The sequence below is a fragment of the Rissa tridactyla genome, chromosome 1 (genome assembly GCF_028500815.1).
Source record: "Rissa tridactyla isolate bRisTri1 chromosome 1, bRisTri1.patW.cur.20221130, whole genome shotgun sequence".
NCBI lineage: Eukaryota > Metazoa > Chordata > Aves > Charadriiformes > Laridae > Rissa > Rissa tridactyla.
In genome coordinates this window covers 177,802,091-177,824,998 of record NC_071466.1, presented here as the reverse complement: position 1 = coordinate 177,824,998, position 22,908 = coordinate 177,802,091, and the positions used below count along the sequence as shown (strand labels likewise).

The 22,908-nt window shown below is 46.2% G+C and overlaps 2 protein-coding genes across 4 annotated transcripts; both read left to right on the top strand.

The window, feature by feature from the left end:
• Positions 1-224: 224 nt before the first annotated feature.
• Positions 225-7,394, top strand: LOC128904498 (glioma pathogenesis-related protein 1-like). 2 transcript variants are annotated; one of them, XM_054188930.1, is made up of 6 exons: positions 225-514; positions 2,707-2,892; positions 3,371-3,483; positions 4,275-4,357; positions 6,239-6,265; positions 6,353-7,394. In XM_054188930.1, exons 1-6 carry the CDS (start codon positions 335-337, stop codon positions 6,577-6,579), a joined length of 816 nt encoding a protein of 271 aa, XP_054044905.1. In that variant the 5' UTR covers positions 225-334; the 3' UTR covers positions 6,580-7,394. The 2 variants fall into 2 exon arrangements, with proteins under 2 accessions (XP_054044905.1, XP_054044904.1); XM_054188929.1 differs by having other exon boundaries at positions 2,707-2,952.
• A 2,834-nt stretch (positions 7,395-10,228) lies between these two features.
• LOC128918014 (glioma pathogenesis-related protein 1-like) lies at positions 10,229-22,529 on the top strand. Of its 2 annotated transcripts, none has more exons than XM_054221829.1 (6): positions 10,229-10,489; positions 14,278-14,523; positions 17,440-17,549; positions 19,909-19,991; positions 21,552-21,578; positions 21,662-22,529. In XM_054221829.1, the coding sequence occupies exons 1-6, from the start codon at positions 10,310-10,312 to the stop codon at positions 21,811-21,813; spliced, it is 798 nt and encodes a 265-aa protein (XP_054077804.1). In that variant the 5' UTR covers positions 10,229-10,309; the 3' UTR covers positions 21,814-22,529. The 2 variants fall into 2 exon arrangements, with proteins under 2 accessions (XP_054077804.1, XP_054077814.1); XM_054221839.1 differs by lacking the exon at positions 10,229-10,489 and adding an exon at positions 10,524-13,889.
• Positions 22,530-22,908: the final 379 nt, after the last annotated feature.

Below are 22,908 nucleotides of genomic sequence, written 5' to 3'. Positions count from 1 at the left end.
GTCTCTTCAGATAAGACCTACAGTCACAGAATGGTTTGGCAGTCAACCAGGATGGAGCACACTCAAGGAAAAGGCAGAAGTATTCCTGGAGTGTTGCTCCTTGCCAACGTGCGTGGCAGATGCCTGTTCCCCACTTCACCCTTTGTCGGCCAGCTCTGATGTCAGATAGAGCTACACCTTATGAAGCAATTTCACTTCCTGTTACTTTGACACTGTCAAGTGCTTCCACACCCGGAGAACAACTTCTGAAGAAACTGTTTGCCAGTATTATCTCCACCTAAGAGACTTTTCTTGTAAAAACTTAAAAGAAAAATACTGAAATCATTGAAGAATTATGAAAATCACGTTTTTCTTTGCTGCATTGTTCTTGCTGGATCTCTTCACTTGTGGTCATGCTTATCCACAATATACCTTGCCTGACATAGAAGATCCAAAGTTCATTGAAGACTGTTTGAGAACTCACAACAAGTTTCGATCCAAAGTGAATCCACCAGCCAGCAATATGTTTCGCATGGTAAGGACACATTTGTGATCTATTTGAAAATTAATATAGATTGTGCGGCTGATTTAGCCTGTCTTATTCTTCATTTTCCTTGTGATTTTCTTTTCCATTCTGCCAGTGATTTTTGTACTATATATGTTAGTTCTTTGTATGAAATAGAAAATATATTAATTTTCACAGTATTCTTCAGTTTTAATAATTTGAAGGGAAAGCCTTGTTTAGGGATGGACTACAACTCTAAACTTCAGCCAGAACAGAGGGCCATATTGCAAAAAATAGCGTTCAGTTCTCAGCATTTCATTTAACTCTTCATAAGAAAGATAGTAATCTGTTTTATGTTAGTGCGGTTTCATATGGGGAAGCTGCTTGGTATTAAAAAGCTCCTGAAAAGGCATTCTGCACAACAGGATTTGTTGAAAATCTATCATCTCGCCTTATTTCTTCCAGTCTAGAACATGTGTTGAAGAAAGGGGGATTTGCCAGGACATCCATTTAGATACCTGATCTTCCTTTGCTGTAGCAGGGTTTGGGGAGCAGGGATACTAATACCTGGGCTGGAAAGCAGAGCTTCATATAAATATAGTGGGTATCATAACAGGCCATGGATAGGTCTTGGCTTGCTTGGTGGAATACGTGAGGAAAAAGGTAGAGAGACAGCTGAGGGAGGTAACCCCAGTCAGTTGATGTCAGTACTCTGAGTCCTCCAGCAGTGTGGCATGGCTGGAAAGGAAGTTAAATGAATAACCGCATCTACAATATGAATCATTTCTATGAAAGGAAGTTCACTGTAAAGGGGTAAAATTCGCACTACTTTTGATTTTAATTTCTTGTCATTTTAAAAAAGCAATGTTTAATTTAACATGCTAGCACACAAGAGCAAACTCAGCTGCTCAGGCCAAAGATCCAGCAAACCTGGAATAAGAGTAGGACAAATATACAGAAACCTCTTGAATCAAAGGTGTTGCATTGTATTTAAAAGCTCTATGATTTTTTTTTCAGCTGTGAGCTCATGCAAGTTTTTGTCATCACTAGCATCATGTAGCAAAGAGCTTCACAGCCTAACCACAAGTTGTGTGAAGATACCTCCTTGCATTTGATTTGGACATGTTAATTCCTACCTTTGTTTCATAATCTCTGGTCTTTGTATTGGAAGGAGCAAGTAATTGTTATTTATTTACCTCCTTCACACAAGACATCCAGCTGTTTTTGACCAAAGCTGCAGATCATTCTCTGTTGCTTTATGAAAGCCCTCCATGCTTGAGGATGATCATCCTCCTCCATGTTCTTTCTGCCCTTTCCAGTTCTAGTGTCCCCTTCTTAAGGTGAGGTGCTGCACACAGCATTTAACAGGACTTCTACAGTGGTGTAATTATATTCTCCGTTCCTTCTCAAGGAATTTCTAACACATTATTTGCTTTTTAGACTACTTCTAAGCATGGATTTACAAGTGGTAATAGCCAGCTCCAAACCTGTCATTATGAACACAAAGTCAAAATTGTTGGGTTTATTTTTTTTAACACATCTCTTTTAACTTACATTTCTCTGTATGGAATTTTACCTGCCATTTTATTGCCTGGTTATTCAGTGGCGTAAAATCCTTCTACGAGTCTTGCAGGCCGGTTTCTCAAATTATCATTTGTGCCACATGGGATGGGAATGGTTCCTCCTCAGCCCATCAGAAATGAGCGAGCCTTTTATCTGCTTGGGCCACACACTGAGGAGGGAGAAGAGCAAAGAGGCAGAAGGGGCTGGGTAAGGGAACAGCTGTGACTCTTCTCCTCTTCTCCGTCGTGGCCAGCAGAACAGAATTCCTGTCTGGTCTAGAGGTAATTGCAAAGTGTAAATTTGGACAGCCAACAGCTCCTAGGCATAAAGTCCCCCAAGCCCCTCTAAGGCTGGGGGTTTCACCCAGTTGCCTCCTCTCAGGCCAGGCAGCTGAAAGACTGCAGTCCGGCTCTAAATATTTTAAGAAGTTAGATACCACAGGACAGTGGATAGATACTACGTGTCCTGCAATATCTAAGGGAGAAAGAAGAAAAATATTTGCTGTCAGAGTAGAAATGTCAAATCAGAGAAAGAAACGAATGCAGGGATGGGAAGCAGGAAAGGGGAAAAGAATCCTTACAAGTTTTTGTTTTAAAATGTTTGAATTCAGCTAAGTCACTGCACTGCAGGTTATATTATGTTTTCTTCCTTTTCTACAGTCCTGGGATGCTGCTTTAGCTAAGACTGCCAAAGCGTGGGCAAAGAAGTGCAAGTTTAAGCACAACATCTACCTTAAAATGCCGAGGAAGGTGCACCCCACCTTTACTCCTGTTGGAGAAAACATCTGGACTGGCACAGCCGCTATCTTCTCCGTGGATGCAGCTCTCAGTGACTGGTTTGATGAAGTCAGCAGCTATGATTTCAACACCAATAGATGTACTGGCATGTGTGGTCACTACACTCAGGTGACTCTTACATGCCCAGTGGTTTATAATCTAATGGTTTCAAGGAAAATCCGAGTACAGGCTTGAAACAGACTGCTTTGGAACAGGAATTGCAGCAGGGGTTTTCACCCCATGGTTTATTGCTGCGTGAGATTGGAAATAACTATTCCGAGCCCCAAGGATGTCCCAAGTCCTATTTTCAGTAATGCTGGAAAGGAATTATCCCCTGACAATTTCATTTTTCCAGGAGAGACAGATAATAAATGCAAAAACATTATCAAACAGTCGTTTGTCTAAGCGGTGCTTTGGGTTATCGATGTTGCTCCTGTGTTGGCTGTTTTAAACTCCCACAAGAGCCTTCCCTTCTCTTTCCTCCCTTAATGCCGTTGCTTTTTCAGTCTTTGAACAGGTGCATTACAAATTTCCCTTTGCCCTTCAGGTCGTCTGGGCAGAGAGTTACAAAGTCGGCTGCGCAGTTCACTTCTGCAATACAGTTGAATATTTTCCGGGGCTCCTCCGAGCAGCACATTTTGTTTGCGATTATGGGCCAGCGTAAGTTAATTAGGGTATTTGGGGTTTAGGGGTTTTAATTTTTAAATATCCTGTAACTGACCTCGTATCAGATACTAACAATGATGAGAGCAGTTGTAACAAGTTTCAACAGAAGCTATGTCCACGTGTCACCAGTCTGAGGGAAGCTTCCCCTGGCCATTGAGAGCAGAAGCTGCTGAACATAGTCAGAGCTGCAGAAAATCTCTTTGTAAAAAAGTAGGCGAGCAGATCATAGCTGAGAGCAATCACCTTAAGCAAGATGGTGGCATAAAAAGATTATTTGACTTCTGTCTCTGCAGAAAAAGTAGGGAAGGTGCAAGCTTTCTGTTTGAGAAAGATTACATCTGTCTATGGCCCCACCCAAACTTCAAACAAGACGTTTTAATTGAAGAAATAAAAGGAAGACAGTCCTCAAGTTTATCTCATACCTTGTAATTTGTGGACTTACCTTTTACAGATTTTTTTTTTAAATGCAGATGAGAGACTAGAGGCAGATTCTTGTATGCTTACACTGAATAATACAGTATTGCTTAAGAAGTCTTATTAATTTCAAATGGAGAGAGTCCATTCAAATGGAGAGAGTCAAATGGTAGCTGCTCCCCGTGCCAGTGAGAGCTTTAATCTGATCTAAAAGGAATTTCAAACACTCTCAACGATCAGGTTTTGGATAAAGGGATTCTCTCCCTCCCCAGTAACTTTGCATGATAAATTATTCTAAAAATGTGATGAAACCGTGTATTCAAATTACTTTCCAAATGACTGAGCTAACAAAATACTGTTCTGCTTTGCAGGGGGAACTACCCAAGAAAACCGTATAAAGCAGGACGACCATGCAGTGGATGCAGTAATGAGAAGTGTGTAGACAAGCTCTGTGGTAAGACCAATGCGATCAGCTAAGAAAATTGCATAGAAATAACAGTGGCATAATTATCAGTGGAAATGTAACAGTGAGTCAGTTTGCATTACATAGAGGATGTGTGGCCCACTGTACAGCAACAGTACCAAACCCTGGTAAGAATAGTCTAAGAAGGAATTAATTGAAATAGTTTACTGTTGAAGGCTCTCAGAGATAGAAGCCAGAGTTTCTGGTGAAGAGAAGTATCAGTTAGACCACTTTCCACCTTTTATCTGATCAGGAATTCAAATATAAAACTTTAGTCCCAGCAATATGTCTGGTTCTTTTTTCCCTAGCAGAAGTAGTATATTTAACTTCTGCTTTCTTGCTTTTTTAGTATGTCCTATCACATTTTCCAGGAAACTATAGTTGTCAATCAGTAATGAGACTATACTGAAAAGCACACTTATTTCTAACTGCAGAAATTTGCTGAAATACAGCAGTAAGAGCTTGTTTTTCCACAGCAGTTTGCAGCTATGTGCCTTTATGTCATTACACCTAGTCCTACAATAGTCACAAATAGTGTTTTAAATAAACAACAAAGTCTTAAATATTAATTTTATACAGACGTTTAATGGGGATCGTCTCTACTAGCCAGGCTTTAGAAAGCTTCAGCTGTAGAAATAATTGAGTGTTTGGTATCCTTATTTCCTTCTGCAATATCCTGGCTGACTCATCTTGAAGTCTCAGACTGATGCATCACAGGAAAACTAGAAACATCTCAAAGACTAGGGGGAGGGAGGGGAGGAAAAGAGCTTTTAAAAATTAACTGCTAGATCCTACAACTCATTTTACCATATTCTCCTATAAGGCAAATCCACAATTCCAGCAGGATGCACGTAAGCAATCCTGCAAATGCATCAAAGCCCTTAGTAAAGGTGTTGAGAAGCTCAACATGAGCCGGCAATGTGCGCTTGCAGCCCAGAAAGCCAACAGCATCCTGGGCTACGTCAAAAGAAACGTGGCCAGCAGGTCGAGGGCGGTGATTCTGCCCCTCTACTCCACTCTGGTGAGACCCCACCTGGAGTACTGCATCCAGCATGAGAAGGACATGGACCTGTTGGAACGGATCCAGCGGAGGGCCACAAAGATGATCAGAGGGCTGGAACACCTATGCTATGAGGACAGGCTGAGAGAGTTGGGACTGTTCAGCCTAGAGAAGAGAAGGCTCCAAGGAGACCTTATAACAGCCTTCCAGTACCTAAAGGGGGCCTTACAGGAAAGCAGGGGAGAGACTTTTTATCAGGGGGTGTAATGATAGGACGAGGGGTAAGGGTTTTAAACTGAAAGAGGGGAGATTTAGATTAGATATTAGGAAGAAATTCTCTCCTGTGAGGGTGGTGAGACACTGGAACAGGTTGCCCAGAGAAGTTGTGGATGCCCCATCCCTGGAGGTGTTCAAGGCCAGGCTGGATGGGGCTTTGAGCAGCCTGGTCTAGTGGGAGGTGTCCCTGCCCATGGCAGGGGGTTGGAACTGGATAAGGTCCCTTCCAACCCGAACCATTCTATGATTCTATTTCTGTGATAAATTTAGTAGTTAGGTTTGTCTCTCTGTAACTATTTAAATTCTTTGTGTGTATCAATTTTTAATAAATTCCAAGTTTTGTTTTTATTTGCTGTTCCCTCCTCCCCATGAAACAAATTCTTCCTAATGCATCTGCTTCTTTTCTGCTTCTCTTTCAATTCAATACAAATTTTGAGCCCCATGTCAGCCAGGAACCGAGTCTTCTTGGCCTAATTCCCCCTTGCAGGATGTTTTGCTGTGCAATCAGCCAGGCAGCAACAATGGGTTTCCTTTTTAAATTAAGAACCACCACTGAATGATACTCACATTTACTTCCTTTCCTGATCTCTCTACAGAAAATACAGAACGTGAGAAGCTGATAAGTACGTATCAAATTGTTTTTAATTGCTTTCCTGTAAGTATGACTAAGTTTAGTGGCTCTTAAAACATGTTTCTTCACTCCTTTTTAGATTATACCTACTGGTATCCAGACTGGGATGCACAGCCCCAGCCACCACGGCCCCGTCCTCCCAGGCCTCCCATGCCGCCGTACATCCCACCTGCTGAGCATCCGCGTCCCTCTTGTGACCAGTACTGTGTTAGTGTTTCAATTTTAAGGCCACTCTTTTTGGTACTGAGTGCTGGTGCTGTTCTTTTAGTGCAACAGCGGTTTCCACATAGATTTTTTTATGAGTAATGATCAATTAAGTGATCCTACTGCTGTATTACTCGCAGAGAATTGCACACATTTGCAAAAACACTCAGTCATCTCTCCGTTATCCTTGTGATGTTTATCCAGCATAGAAAGGGCTGATTCTTCACTCCAGGCAAGATAAAAGTGGCTGTGCAAAGAGTTAGTGTAATTTATTGGCAGTAGCTGCAACACGCTTCTGCGTCTGCACAAGCCTCTTAGCTCTGGCTCAGGAGTAGCTTGCTGGAGGGACCACGTAGACTATATATTACTATACATGCCAACAAGCCTCCTGGAAACCTGGAGCATCACAAAGACATGTCTGAAGTGGCATAGCGGATCCAAAAGAAGCAATAACTCATCTCCATTAACCTCCAATTATCTGAGACATCGCTTTCCCTAGGTAGTGGAGATTTAACTGTATGTTTTATTTTTAAGAACAGAAAGTAAAGCTTATCCTTTACTCTATTTAGCCTACATGTATCTGTCTCCATTAAAGTTATTCTGTTGTCAGTCCATTAAAGTTACTCTATTGTCAGTCGCACTATTCTGTTCTTCTCCTCTCAGAGTTAAGCTTTGTCCTCCATAACTGGAAGAATGCCAGGGAAAGCTGATAGAGCAAGGATTAAGATGGAGTGTCAGTGGGGAGAGCTTAATTTTAGAATGTGAGATGGTGACAAAATCTGAAATTTAGAGTAGCTGGTGGCCATCCTGAGCGTGCAGGGAGAGAAAGGTTGGGGGCGGGAGGAGAAGCAGGGAGGAAAAACAGGAGAGGGAAGATGAAAAGGCCCCTGGAGAGATTCTGGTTTGGAAATGGAAGATCTCAGCCTCATTAAAAAAGCCCAAACTGTTGATGGATTTAGTTTGTTTTTAGAGACATTTAGCCCTCAACCCCTATTGTTCCTATATACATTTGTTAGTAAGGGAAACAAACCCATCTTCCAAGCTAAGAGGTACTGGCTGATATTAGCAATGCATAACTGTGCTATCAATATTTAAAGCTGTTTCTCCTCCTTAATCTTAATGTTTTGAGAACACAGTGACTCAAATTTTAAGCCACATTGCAGCTCTGAAGGAGCATGACCTCCCACAGAATAAAAATGAGCCCCGAATGTTTGGGCTTTTGTCATATGCTGCAAAATGGCACCATGTAAGAAGATACATATTTAATTTCCCAATTGTCAGTTCCTGTCTGCTGCAATCTTTCATATCTAGCAACAGGAAGTAGGCTGGGGGCAAGTGGTTGGGAACGGGGCACAGGTAGGACAGCTGTCCTGAATTGACCACAGTGATGTTCTGTAACACATAACATCATGTTCAGCAAAAAATAAATGGGGTGGAAGAAGAAAGGTGGGGGGCTGGCTTCCAGGGTGGCCATTGCTCAGAAACTGTCTGGGCACCAGTCTGCCATTGGGGGTGGTGAGTGATTGCCTTTGCATCACCTGGGGGTTTTGTTTGTTGCCCCACCTCCCTTCATCCTTTCCACACATATTAAGCTGCCTTTATCCTGACCCATGAGTTTTCCCACTTTTCTTCTTCCTGTTTCCTCCCTCCGTCCTGCTGGGGAAGGGACAGTGAATGAGCAGCTGCTGGCAGGGGTCAACCCACCACATTATTCTGCTCTAAAAAGGGGTCCGTACAGGAGTTGTGAGCACAGTGTTTCTCATCCACAATTCGCTCAGAGGGCCATTTCACCTGTAAGCAGTCTCCCCATGAATAGCTGGAGGTGTGCGACCCACAGGACCTAACGTGTGCTGGTGGGGCTGCTGTTGCAGGCTCACAGTGTGACCCCAGACCACCAACCTGAATGTGGCCTTGCCACCAGCTCCAGCACCTACAGGACTGCATGCGCAGAAGTGGTAAGTGGGACCTGCACCCAGGTGTTCAAAGGATGCAGATTCCTAAAACAGAACCTGGAGTGGGAAGAAACCCAACCTCATTCCCACAGAGATGTCCAGGTTGGGACTGTGGGAAAGGGCCTGAGCTTGATGGAAAAGTGGTAGTTAAGGGCAGTATGTGGAAGAGGGCGCTGATGGTGGTGACTCTGAGCAGGGAGTGTTGGGCACTCGAAGCAACATGCGTGGGACATCAGCTCCCAGCTCCTGGCTGTGAAACCCAGTGCGGGTGCTGGGCACCCGGCATGAGACAGCGCCAACCTTCACAGCACCCGATTCTGCTGGGAGCTTGGGTTGCAGGGAAGGAGTTACAGATTGCTAAAGGTTGGGAGGAGAAATTGATAGCAACACATAGCACAAGGGTGTGATCACAGGAGAAACCCATCCATAACTGCAGCAGAGTGTATGCTCGGCAAGTTCGCTGATGATACCAAACTGCGTGGGGTGGCTGACACCCCAGAGGGCCGTGCTGCCATCCAGCGTGACCTAGACAGGCTGGAGAGCTGGGCAGAGAAGAACCTGATGAGGTTCAACAAGGACAAGTGTAGGGTCTTGCACGTGGGGAGGAAGAATGTCAGGCACCAGTATAGGTTAGGGGTGGACCTGCTGGAAAGCAGCTCTGAAGAAAAGGATCTGGGGGTCTTGGTAGACAGTAAATTACCCATGAGCAAGCAATGTGCCCTTGTCAACAAGAAGGCCAATGGAATTCTGGGCTGCATAGGGAAGAGAGTGGCCAGCAGGTCAAGGGAGGTCATTCTCCCCCTCTACTCTGCACTGGTGAGGCCACAACTGGAATACTGTGTCCAGTTCTGGGCTCCCCGGTTCGAGAGGGACAGGGAACTACTGGAGAGAGTCCAGCGCAGGGCAACAAAGATGGTTGAGGGACTGGAGCACCTCCCTTATGAAGAAAGGCCGAGAGAGCTGGGACTCTTTAGCCTGGAGAAGAGAAGGCTGAGAGGAGACCTTATTAATGTTTACAAGTATCTAAAGGGTGGGTTTAAGGAGGATGGAGCCAGACTCTTTTCTGTGGTTCCCCGTAACAGGATGAGGAGTAATGGGCACAAGCTGGAACACAGGAAGTTCCAATCAAATATAAGAAAAAACTTCTTTACAGTGAGGGTGACAGAGCACTGGAACAGGCTGCCCAGGGAGGTTGTGGAGTCCCCTTCTCTGGAGATTTTCAAGACCCGCCTGGATGCAGTCCTGAGTGATGTGCTCTAGGCAATCCTGCTTTGGCAGGGGAGTTGGACTACGCGATCTCTAGAGGTCCCTTCCAACTCTGAAAAATTTTGTGATTCCGTGAAATTCTGTGATATTTAAATTGCAGTTCCCGGCCAAAATTACCCCTCCAATAACTCAATGTACAATCCAAGTGACTGTACTGTGGTAAAAGTTATGGTTCAATTCAATTATTTCTTACAGCATTTTGGCTCAGGAATAACAGCCTTAACAGCGATGCTATTTTGATGAAAAACAGATTAATCCAAAACTTTACGGCAGCCCATAGTGATGGGATGCTGGGAGCCAAAGAAACAAAAACAAAGAAGCCCAAAGGACAGGAGGGAAGAAGCTTGCCCGCTGCAATGAAAGAAAGAAGAAAAAAAGAGAGAGACAAAACTGCCACAGCTCAGATGTGAACTTGTAGCTTAATTTCCTTATTCTTACAGCAACGCTCATGAAATATGACTCATTTCCTGTGACCAACGCCGTATTCAATTACCATGGCGAAGATAAGTCCAGCCCACAAGCCTTCCAAGCACAACGCTGCTGGTGCAGCTAAAACCACCTCGTGCAGCTGAAACGCTCTGCTCTTAAAGCTGGAAGATCAGAGGCTGAGAATCATGAGAAGCAGATTTTCTGCTTGTGTGCTGGCTTTACTGCACCTCTGTCGTTCCTCTGGGTCCTATGAAGCACTGACGTTGCCTGATGTTGGAGATCCAGAGTTCATTGAGGAATGTGTGCAAACCCATAACAGATTGCGGTCTGAAGTCAATCCGCCAGCCAGCAACATGCTCTACATGGTAAGGGGATCTTCACGACTTCACGTGCGAGCGTGTAGCATTGTGGTGGTGTTTATGATTCTCAAAGATTGTTTTTGTGATCAAATGCAAAAAAGAAAAAAGAAAAAAAAAACCCTAGCCTGCTGGGGTCATAAGAGCTACTTCTTTTTAGAGAGAAAGGCTCTGATTATCAGATGGCTTTATACAGTCGGGTACGTGTATAGTTTTGCCTCGCTTCACTTCCTCATTTGAAACGAGATTTCAACCCTCAATGCTGTTGTTTTGTGCTGTGAAAAGCCTCCTCACTCCAAGGCACCGCAGCTCAACAGCCTCGGGGTGTAATTTATGTGCAGACCTAAGCGCAACCTTTCATACTTGAGTCGTCGAGGGCAGAGACCGTTGCCAAATGACGTTGGAAAGCTTTCTCTAAGCTTTCTTTGCAAGGCTCTCACGGGCTGAGCCAACAGAGCAGCTGCTACGAGGTGCTGGGGCTGCAGGGGAAGCCAAAAAGCAACAAGTGCAGCAGGAGAGAGCGCTGGAGGCACCAGGTCGTAAGACAGAGCTTGTCATGATTCAAAATATACCCCAAAGTGGCCACGTCTCATTTCAGATGTCTCGTGACGCTTGTCTCCCTGCTGGGTGGCACATGGAAAACCCAGCAAGGAGGAAGCTGTCAATGGGTGCGGAAAGCTGGGCTTATGGCTGAGAAGCCCATCTCTGGTTTGTGAGATGCGCAATTCCTGTAGCTCGGGAGCTGGCTCTTGCAACAACCATCACCTTTTGTGCTTTGACTGGGTAATATTTGAGATACCATGTTTCTTCTTGGGGTAATCGCCACAGGTCTCTCAGAGGGACCACAGTGATTTTCCCGATTCTGATCTCTTTCGTTTTGTTCCTCTTTCTTACTATCTCACATGGCCACCGCCAGAACAGGAAATAACCACATCTGTAATTAGCAGCACCCCAACTGAAGTTCCAAAAAAAAAAAAAATTTCCATTTTTCGTTGTCAAACACTAAAAAAGAAATGGCTATTAGGGAGGGGTGAGCAGTGAGCAAGCTCAAGGTGCGAGCCTGACAGGTAGCGATTTAGTTTCTCTTCTAGATTTGTCTTTTACTTCAGCTTTCTTAGCAGATCATCCGGAACTTCCAGTACATATTGCGCCAGACTCTTTACTGGCCCTACGCTAACAAAATATTGCTATGACGTATTAAAAGACCAGGATTCATCTTTTAAAATTGTGCTTAAATTTTCCTTTTGAAAAATTAAAGAGCTAAAATCTGAAAAAAAACCCCAGCTTGAAAAACAAACAAACGAATAAAGATTATTACCAATACAACAAGAAGTTACATAGTAAGTTTCTTGTAAAGCACTGCAAAATCCCTAGTCTTAAGTATGACCTCTCCCAGAAATAATTTAATGTGAAGAAAGCAGTACAATACATGATAAAATATATTATGAAAGTAAAAGCATTGGAATCGAAACCAATGTGTTTCTTAATTTTAATGGTCTTTAGCACTTCAAAAATGAGGAAAAGAAGACTTCTTTATTTCATAGGGAACTTCTGCTTGTTGTAGATAACTGCCCACCAACATACATAAAAATGAAGGCTATGAACTCAGCACATTTCCACATTTTGGAAAAATAGGTTTTAAAAGAAAATAAAAGATGGGAACTCCTTTAACTGCAAGTAACAAAGCCCAACCACCTATATTTGTAATACATTTATTATAAAATGAGAATGCGGATGTAACATTTTTTTAGCTGACGCCTTTCCCATTCACCTGGAGCATTGCTTAGACGTGTTCCAAGGCTCTTCAAAACAAGCAGAAAGAGTCTCACCAGCTTCATCAGGGCTTCACAACAGTCTCCTTGACTTACTGCTGCCTCGCATCACTTTTCACTCATCATACGTCCGATTTTCCCTCCCTGAATCAACTCATCCGAATGATAAAAAACAAAACTGAGGAATAGTTAATGGGAAAAAAAAAATACTGTAATTACTATTTTGTCAAACAGCAATGATATCTGCATGCAAACCTCTCTGTCCCGAGCATTTTTCCTCATATAGTTTAGTCCAACCTATTTGCATGAATGCAGTTTCATAGCAAATAAGGAGTACAACTACAGTTAAACTAAAGCTCATTCTGAACTACCAGTTTCTGCACATGGCTTTTTCAACCATCAACCAGTTTAAGCATCCATGCAAAAAAAGGGAAGTACATTTAAACTTATTAATTTACCTTTAAACTTATGTATACCTTTATGGAGTGTTAAAGTTATTATCAATGCTGTTATAGGGTGAAGGAGAAAAGAGATGTGCGGACTCTTAAAAAGCAGAACGTGAAAAACAAGCCCGTGAGGCACTAAGGTGCATCCACCACTGTCATACATCTTTGAGCATGGTCTTCTCCTTGCGACCTCAGAGCGTCGCCAAGATGCAAACTGCAGCCGCTGCCTTAACTCGCAGCCGTGCTAGGACTGGAGCACAACTTCTGTACAATGTCAGGTTTTCTTCGTTGTCCTTAAAAGCTGTCATCTGAGGAAATATCAACTGCTCACTTGAAATAAGACACCCTTCCCCCCCCGCCCCCCGCCCCAAGTTTACCTTTAATATTTGACACACTGAGTTCCTAGGCAAAGCATTTATGCGTTAGCTGTGTGGGAGAACACATCCCCCCACAAACGTTAGCCATGGGAAGAAAAGGAAGGCTACAAAATATTTTCAAATCTCTGTAGGTGTATTTTGGTATGATCTTGCAATTTTTAAGTACTTACTGGTAGCATAAACAATACACAGATCGTTTCAGACTTATCTATGGTACAAAAAAGCTATATGATGTAAAACATAGCCATAAAATCTAACAACCACCTTTTCCTTAGTCACTGTTACTGATCTGTTCAAAACAATTTCTCTAGTGACGCCATTGTTTGCAGAAGCAACTGAAATATTCTAATCCATACAGAAATGGACCACTAAAAAAAGTTTATTTCTCAAAAAAGTCCAATCCAAAATGGTTCAGCAGCGCTAAACAACTTCATTTACGTGACACGAAGTGTAACCACAAGTACAGGCGAACACTCGTGGTACTGCATTTTCCAGGAGGAACAATACTGTATTTGCTCAATCAAGTTGTGTGTAGGAGAAAACCCAGCAAAACCAGACACCACCTCCACTGCAAACAAAAGACATTTATCTAACTCAATTGCTTAAATAACCACTTTCTGTAGGACCGAGTACCAAGTGAATGAGTGAGTCTACAAACATGAATTCAGCACTAACATTTTAAGCCACCGAACGCAAAGGTGCAAACCGAGGGGTTGAGTTTAAACTGTCCCCAAAATCCTATCGTGCTTGTGAACTGGCCTGCAAGGTGGCCTTAATGCATGAGGCTGCACGAGACTCCAGTCTGATTGGTAGGGTAAGTATACCCCCTGGTCCCCAGACTTCCTGTAAATTGTAAATTAAATTGATGTTCCCTCGTGGGCGACACAGCCTGGAAATTTCACCCCACATTTCACCCCAAACACTGTATTTGGCTGACGTACAGCTCTTGGTCTCCAACAAACCAGTCAGCCAAGATCACCCACCACCCCAAAAGCTTCCTCAAGTTTAAGGAGCGCCTAAGTTCACATCAGAAATGAACCTACAGGCCAATTTACTATGTAGCTCTGTAAGTCTCAGCAGAAGCAAAGACCAAATGAACCCGAAGCACATACGCTACTGAGACCCAGCTTCTCCTGAAAGTTGCTTTAAAATACTGCATGGCTAAGATACCAAACTGACTTTTAGATTTCTTTATTTTGCAGAGTTGGGATCCAGATTTAGCAAAGACCGCGAAAGCTTGGGCAAAGAAATGCCTGTTTGAACATAATACGTACCTCAAAGATCCAGGGCAGGCTCACCCCAAATTTACCCCTGTTGGAGAAAACCTCTGGACTGGCACAGTTTCTATTTTTACTGTGCAAGGAGCCATCGCCACTTGGTACAATGAGGTCAGCGACTACAATTATGCCACCAATAACTGCAGAAAAACATGCGGCCACTATACACAGGTAGGCATTGCATTTCTCCATCTAACCCATGAATCAGCGTTGCCATTTTGACACAGAAACTCTATCGATTTCTGTTGAAGATTCAATGAACTCTTTTTCAAGTGCTGTCGTCTTATTTTATGCCTGTTTGTGCCTTTATGCACAAGATGTTCTCATGTCCCCATTTTAGGGAGGAAAAGAGTTACTGTATTATTATTTTGAATATGCCAGTTGTATTTTGTTTCCAGGAAGAAAACAGGACCGCCGTCAAGCAGTCAAATTTAGCCAAACAGTGGCCAAAAACCAGGCAACAGCAATGGCTGTGGGCTGCAGCACGTGGTGGGACGAAGTCTGAGCTCTGGCAGGCAGCCGCCACATGCCAAGGGCTGGAGAAATACTGGCACATAGACATCTGCAGCTCTGCAAGCATCATGTGCACATTTTTCCCAACCACAGTTCCCAAAGAAAGAGGGCAAAGTGAGGGAGGAGAGGGCCACTGCCATGCAACCCCACAATCGTTAACCATGGCTATGGGAGAGCAGGAGGGCTTCCAACAGTGGTTCCAGGGATTAGATTTTGACCTGTGGCTATTTCATAGAATCATAGAATCATCTAGGTTGGAAGGGACCTTTAAGATCATGAAGTCCAACCATCAACCTAACACTGCCAAAACCCACCACTAAACCATATCCCTAAGCACCACATCTATTTAATATTTTCTGTGGAGATACACATATGCATTTAGGCTTTGAAGAGAAGAGCTGAAGTTGGTGGGGTGTCTGAACAACACGTGCAGGTACTTATGTATAGTGAAGATATTTGGATGCAGGAGCCATGAGAGGTGACAGCCTTGCTCACAAGGACACGACAAGAGTTGACATCTGGAAACTGCAGTGAAACACACCTTATCAGGCACTAAGGTGCAGTGCTGCTTACCATGTTTTCACTCTGAGGGTGGTGAGACACTGGAACACGTTGCCCAGAGAGGTTGTGGATGCCCCATCCCTGGAAGTGTTCAAGGCCAGGTTGGACGGGGCTTTGAGAAACCTGGTCTGGTGGGAGGTGTCCCTGCCCATGGCAGGGGGGTTGGAACTAGATGATCTTTAAGGTCCCTTCCAACACAACCCATCCTATGATTCTATGTTGTTTGCAGAGGAGCAGCCCAGGCAGTTGCATAGGCGAGAATGAGAAAATAAGATTATTCTCACTTGGAGTCAGTGGTGATAATGACTGTAGCTGGAAGCTGCATGCCTGCCAGCTCTGGGAGGCATCCTCAGGTCTGCAACTTCAGGGAACCCCTCATTGCTCTGCCTCCTTCCCGGCTGTGAAGAAGAGGTTTCCCCAAGTACACTCATTGCAGTTACCACGTCCACATCCCCAGCATATGCCCTACCTGATGGCTGGGATGGGGAGGGTCCTGTGATTTGGCCCTTCACCATCCTCGGGGAGGCAGCTGTCTCTGCCTGGCGTTGGGAGCTACCTCTGCTCTGCCACTGCACTGAGAACACCCTCAGGAGCCTGAGGGTTGTCCCCTCTTCCCAGAGCTGCCACCAAACAGGTGCAAACAAAAAAGGCCAGGCCTCCCCTTGGAGTCAGTGGAGGCGCGAGTGTGTTTCTTGACCTCCTGTGCCACCAGGATCTCTCCACATCTCTCACATAGTCAGCCATCGCTGCTGGTGTATCGCCCTTGGGTACCGCTCTGCCCTCGTCTCCCCTCTACTTCTGTCACGGGGTTTATTTTTCCAGGACTGCAGCATTTATCTGCACTGTAGTCTCTGAGCTGGGTATAGGATGCTGGATCGAACTGAACAGCTTCTGGTAGACAGAGCATGTAATGCCCTCACCTCTAGATTATCTTAGTCACGGCCATGATGTTAAAAGGCAGGACTGCAGCCCAGACACGCTCCTTTGCCCTGCTCCTCCAGTAACACCAGTACCTTCCAGCAATTTGCCTACACATCCCCGCTGGATTTGGTACAGGGGCAATCAGCCCTCGTAGGAGCTGTAGCAGATCACGCAGCCTTTTCTGCACAGATTGGGTCTGGTATCCCCCAGCAGGAAAGACAGAAGGCTAATGGATTACCTTGAAGCAAAGGAGACAAACTTCACCACCTCCTTTGCAAGAAAGGAAAACTACCTCTTACAGCCAGTTATTCTTTCTTTGAGTTGTTTTAACAAATATCTGGTAAATTGGGCAAAACAATCAGGTGTTTTTCAGAACAAACTATGATTCTGAGATCCTTCACTGTTGCTTTCCCCCATGAAGCCTCCCGAAGGAGTGCTCCTCAGCCAGTTTGTTGTCGTGAAACAGAGGGCAGATCTTCTCCATAACACTTCAGATGCTGAAGTAAAGCATTTGTCACAGAATCACAGAATCATAGGGTTGGAAGGGACCTCTGGAGATGATCTAGTCCAACCCCCCTGCCACAGCAGGGTCACCTAGAGCAGGTTGCACAGGAACAACGCGTCCAGGCGGGTTTTGAATGTCTCCAGAGTTGGAGACTCCACCACCTCTCTGGGCAGCCTGTGCCAGTGCTCTGCCACCCTCAAAGTAAAGAAGTTCCTCCTCATGTTTAGGTGCAACTTCCTATGCTCGAGTTTGTGCCCGTTACCTCTTGTCCTGTCCCCGGGCACCACTGAAAAGAGCCTGGCCCCATCCTCCTGACACCCACCCTTTAAGTATTTATAAGCATTGATAAGGTCTCCCCTCAGCCGTCTTTTTTGCAGACTGAAGAGACCCAAATCTCTCAGCCTTTCTTCATAAGAGAGGTGTTCGAGTCCCCTGATCATCTTGGTAGCTCTCTGCTGCACCCTCTCCAGCAGTTCCCCGTCCTTCTTGAACCGGGGAGCCCAGAACTGGACACAGTACTCCAGGTGCGGCCTCACCAGGGCAGAGTAGAGGGGGAGGATGACCAGTGTACCTGTCTGTCTTTGCAGATCGTTTGGGCTACAAGCTACAAGGTTGGCTGTGCTGTCCACTTCTGTCCCACGGTGGCGTACTCCCATGTAACCAATGCAGCACACTTCATCTGCAACTACGGGCCGGCGTAAGGTTCTTCATTACAAATATTTCCCAGGGTTTGGGTCCTACCCCTTCCCTCCCACAACATGCAGCTTGAGTAGATCAGTCCATCTATTCATGAGTTTCGTGGGAGGAAATGACCCCCAAAATAGAGAAAGAGGTATGCCTCTGTCCAACTGCCTTTTTTTTTGCTAGATGACGGCTATGTATTGTAGCCAAAAAGCAGTGGCACTGGTAGAAAGGGTAAAATATAAGATGTTGACATGAAAATACTGAAGCGATCATTTGAAAATTAATCCCTTGCTCCTGAGAGCCAAGATGGCCACAGACCATTGCCAAGCTGCAAGCCCAAAGTCAGAAATTATTTCCACATGTGCCTGCAGAATGAAGCCTCTAGGTCAATGGTTTGGATAAATATTGAAATGCGCAATGCTGGCAGCTGCAGCTGAGGACTGCTCATGAGGCTGGGGCTGCTCGAGGCAAATTTTATTATCCAGAGGGCCTTCATATGCATAGTCAGTAGGATATCCAGGTAGGATCCATGTTTGTCACCCTTCTCCAGCTAATTAATGCCACCACAGCCTAAATACAGCTTTAAAAGCTTTATATGCGTACCGTGTTGGGACAAGGGCAGCCCAGCCCATGAACTCAAGCAAGTTTGGCATTCCTGTTGCCCATGCTTCATCCCTGGAAGAACATGTACCCCTGACCAGATACTGTGAAATGACACAGCTGCTGCTGTTCCAAAGCAACAAACCCCCTCTCCCCAGAAGCCCCCTGTCCAAAGTGGGTGGGCAACCATTGCCAGTTCTTGAGCCAAAAGCTACTGATGACCCAGAGCGGCCTCTCCTTTCCCTTCTCGGCATTGTCTCTACACCCCACCACACTAGATGGTGCAGAAACCCTGTCCACAGTCAAAGCAGCCCCCCAGTGCTGCTGGGAGGTGCTCTCTGTCCCTCGAGCCTCACAGAATCACAGAATGGTTCCGGTTGGAAGGGACCTTAAAGATCATCTAGTTCTAACCTCCCTGCCATGGGCAGGGACACCTCCCACTAGACCAGGCTGCTCAGAGCCCCATCCAGCCTGGCCTTGAACACTTCCAGGGATGGGGCATCCACAATTTCCCTGGGCAACCTGTTCCAGTGCCTCACCATCCTCACAGTAAAGAATTTCTTCCTGATATCCAATCTAAATCTCCCCTCTTCCAGTTTGAGGCCGTTACCCTGTGTCCTATCATAACACTCCCTGATAAAGAGTCCCTCCCCATCTTTCCTGTAGGCCCCCTTTAGGTACTGGAAGGCCACTATAAGGTCTCCTCGGACCCTTCTCTTCTCCAGGCTGAACAACCCCAACTCCCTCAGCCTGTCCTCATAGCATAGGTGCCCCAGCCCTCTGAGCCCTCACACCTGGATCTCCCAAAGGCATGAGCCAAGCCTTCCTCCTCCTGCCCCTTAGCCAATATCTGTACCATGCAGAGGACCGAAATCATGCTGGATTGCTTGCCCTGCGTCAGTGGTGACCCAATGGGTAAGGAGAGAGGAGCCCTCACCCTCAACAACGCCCAGCAGAGCCGCCCTCTGCCAAGGGTCAAAGCAAGATGTATGCACAATTGCAATTCCTAAAATGAATATAATCCAAAGGATTTCCTTTGGCTTAGATCAAGCAACGAAAGCCTCACCTTGCTGAATGTAATCAGGTTTTACCACGAAGTTTAGCACTGCTGAGCTTGCATGCATATAAAATCTGTCTCAGTGTGTTTATGGGCAGTTTGAGGCATGCTGTAAATCTTGCCTTGGCCACGCTCCAAGCAAAGCGAAGCCCTGAGCTGCGTTTGGTGCGGTATCGGAGATGGGCAGGTTCGATATCAAGATAGCGAGCCAAGAGCCTGGGCAGAGGTACCTGGTGCCACTCACGGCGCTGGCAGACAGAGGGAGCAGAGGGAGACACACATCGCTCCTAAAATATTTATCAACAAATGGATGAAATCACTACCTATGAGAGATTCTCTAGCACCAGAGATTCCTCTTTGAGCTTGAATACGCATGTACGGACACAGTAACTGAATCTGCTGTTGTTCCCATAGCTAGAGCCAGCTTCGAGAGCCCACATTCTCCACACATACAAATTATCCAGAGCTGAGACCATTTTAATTCCCAGGGTTGCAATACTGCTGTCTCCAGGTTCTTAAACAGGGTGCCCCGTTACACTTAACTTCTTCTGCTTTGCTGCATGTCTCGGGTACAGGGGACTCAGACAGGGAATGTCCAAAAACCATCTCCCTGTCAACACAAGGGAAGCAAAACCCAGGTTAAAAACTAATTTGCGGTAGGTATTAACCTCCTCTTCCCAAGGGCGGTTTGAGAGCAGTGTTATTTTCCTTCCAGTGGGAATTACCCAAGACATCCGTACAAGACGGGAGCAGCGTGCAGCGACTGCAATGGCAACCGGTGTGCCGGCCGGCTGTGTCGTAAGTAGAAGACAACCAGCCCTCCTCCCCAGGCACATGTAGAAAGGGAAAGAGCGCACAAAAGATCCTGGCAGGAGGCAGGCACAGTGCTCTCCTCTTCCTAAATATAGCCTGAAAAACTGCAGTGAGAAGCCAAGTGAGCAGTGATGCACAAAGAGAGGGGAGGAGGGCGGAAAGAGCCTGTTTTCTACCCCGGGGAGAGATGGGATGAGGTCTGCTCTTCAGGTCCTGGAGGGTATGATACAGGAGATATAGCAGCTGCAGTTTAAGGTGGTGTTACCATGCCAGAAGTTACCGCCTGCAGAAATGGGAAGCACAGAAGGGGATACACATCCCTTCCTGGCGTTATTACCTGGTGCATGAGCTGCGGCTTGAGCCGGCGCAGGTCCCAGCCAGCCTTGCCCCCGCCGCGCTGCTGCGGGAGGGGAGAGCTGCCACGGCACTGCCAAAGCTGCTCGCTCCAGTGAACATCAGCCAGGCCATCTGCTTCCTCCTAGGCACCGGGAGAGAGCCAGGCTGACACGCGAGAGCCCTTCACCCCTTCAAGCTGGGGTTGTTCAGCCTGGAGAAGAGAAGGCTCCGGGGAGACCTTATAGTGGCCTTCCAGTACCTGAAGGGGGCCTACAGGAAAGCTGGGGAGGGGCTGTTTGCAAGGACAGGTAGCGATAGGACGAGGGGCAATGGTTTTAAACTAGAGCAGGGTAGGTTTAGATTAGACTTTAGGAAGAAGTTCTTTACAATGAGGCTAGTGAGACACTGGAACAGGTTGCCCAGAGAGGTGGTGGAGGCCCCATCCCTGGAGACATTCAAGGACAGACTGGATGGGGCTCTGAGCAACCTGATCTAGTTAAAGATGTCCCTGCTCACTGCAGGGGGGTTGGACTAGATGTCCTTTAAAGGTCCCTTCCAACCCAACCCATTCTATGATTCTATGATTCTCGGGGACGTGGGGCTCAGCCTGAGCCCCTGGCAGCCCACCTGATTCTCCCACACTTGGCTTTGCGGCGGCTGGATGGGGTCAGGAGGGGAGGAGACCTGCTGCAATTCCTGTAAGAAGGACAAGGCATTATGCTGCGGACATCTGCCCGGTGGGGAGCTGAGGGTAGTCACACTTTTCCATAGCACTCAACTCTGGGCGAACTAATGGAGCGGGAAACTGATGTTAGAACATCAGTGCCACAGGAATGAGAGGGAGTCCCAGATGCACGGGACTGTTTAGTGTTAGCTACAGGCTGAGGGTCTTAAACACAAGGCACTGGGCAAAAGCCAAAGTGATTTTGGGAAGCACACCTGGGGCGGCGAGTCCTCTCTATGCCAGCAACTGGTGGGATGGGATGAGAACCAAGACGGCGTGATCGAGTGCTCCTCAGCAAAGCCCCAAGGGTCACTGCAGGGCTCTCCCGAAGTCAGCGGGTCTTTGCTTCTTTCTGGAAGAAACCACAGCTCCCAAAGCTGCATTTGTGAGCCCATTGTGAGGCTCACGCTTCATTCCCTTTTGCTTAAACTCAAACTGTTTATAACGTGTAAGTCTGCTGACATTCACTTCTTTTCTCTCTCCAGAAAATGCAGAGCGTGACAAAGTCATTAGTAAGTACCGCCAGAATTACTGCTTCCATTTGTTGCCCTTGGTACAGTTATACTTGGAAACAAGTAACTTGTTTTGTTCCTAGGTGATTCCAAGTGGCATCCAGACTGGGACAGACCTGCGTGTGACGAGTACTGCATCACCGTTATTGCTTTAAGGCCGTTACTCCTTATACTGACAATTCTGGCCACCTGGCTCCTACCGAAATACTGCTCTATAGCACCCACCAGTGAGTGACACACGTGCAGAAGACCACGAGAGCACTTCGGTCAACTCATCCCTTCCCCGCACAGAAGCTACTGGCAGCACAAAGATCGGTAGAGACATTGTTTGCCTCCAGACGGGTGATTTAGAAGCACAGAAACACCATCTTTGGTGCAGGCAGCCGCTAGGAGAGGTGATAAGCAGCTTTTTTCATTGCTCAGGAGCAGTAAATGGTTTTAAATTACCCATGTATTTTTTTCAAAGCGGAGTGAGCGGGATCCGGTGGGTAAGGGAGCAGGCTGCCTGCCACACTTGCCTCGGGAGGGCTGGAGGTAGCCCAGCCCGGGGGCCGGGCCCCAGCCCCAACAGAGCACCCACCTCCCATTCCTATTGAGCTGTTTCCTTGGACGCTCCTCCAGCAAGATGCAGAGCAGCCTGGGGAGGCTTTTCGTTTAAGCGCTTTTTTCTGACAATTTTGGACTCCTGTGAGCATTTGCATCCTGTGGCAGGCAGTGCATCTCCCCGTCTCGCAGTGCACTGAGGCCACTGGTACTTCTCTTTGCTTAGAATTTGGTTTTAAACAAGCGCCATCTGTGCCAAAACATAGTTTCACCTGTGTTTACACACGATTATGTATCACTGCTATCTTTCCTGAGGTTTTTTTATCTTTTTTTTTTTTTTTTTCCTGAGCGTAGAGTTTTTGACTGCGGTTTCAAACAATAAACCATTATTTCCTGTTTCCCCATGTATGACCATCGTGTATTTGCAACATGATCTAAAGCTTAACTGTTGGTGCACAAAAACCGCTCCACATTCAGAAACACAGTGCTGGGAAGGATGGCGCTAACCTCCAAATGAAATCATGCTGTGCCCGCAGTCGTGCCTTTGGTTCAACAGCTGCCAAGGGATGAGTCTCCTGCAACCCGCACATCTGGAGCAGGCAGAAAGCAGCGGGGACGGCTGCTGTGTTCAGCTGGGCACGTCCTCCACCGACTGCAGTCGCTCAGCTCGAGCGGAGGCTGGAAGGAGCAGAGCGGCACGAGCCCACAGCTGGACTGTAGCGATCCCTATCTATTGGGAGGAGGGTTTAGGCGCCTCTGCACCGTGCCCCTCCACAGGGCACAGACA

Bases quoted from the DNA above. Each gene is read 5' to 3' on its own strand.
- LOC128918014 (XM_054221829.1), top strand. From the start codon at position 10,310: ATGAGAAGCAGATTTTCTGCTTGTGTGCTGGCTTTACTGCACCTCTGT. The intron at 14,524-17,439 runs GTAGGCATTGCA...CTGTCTTTGCAG, and splicing joins CATGCGGCCACTATACACAG to ATCGTTTGGGCTACAAGCTA. The intron at 17,550-19,908 runs GTAAGGTTCTTC...TTTTCCTTCCAG, and splicing joins ATCTGCAACTACGGGCCGGC to TGGGAATTACCCAAGACATC.
- LOC128904498 (XM_054188929.1), top strand. From the start codon at position 335: ATGAAAATCACGTTTTTCTTTGCTGCATTGTTCTTGCTGGATCTCTTC. The intron at 515-2,706 runs GTAAGGACACAT...CCTTTTCTACAG, and splicing joins CCAGCAATATGTTTCGCATG to TCCTGGGATGCTGCTTTAGC. The intron at 4,358-6,238 runs GTAAGACCAATG...ATCTCTCTACAG, and splicing joins GTGTGTAGACAAGCTCTGTG to AAAATACAGAACGTGAGAAG.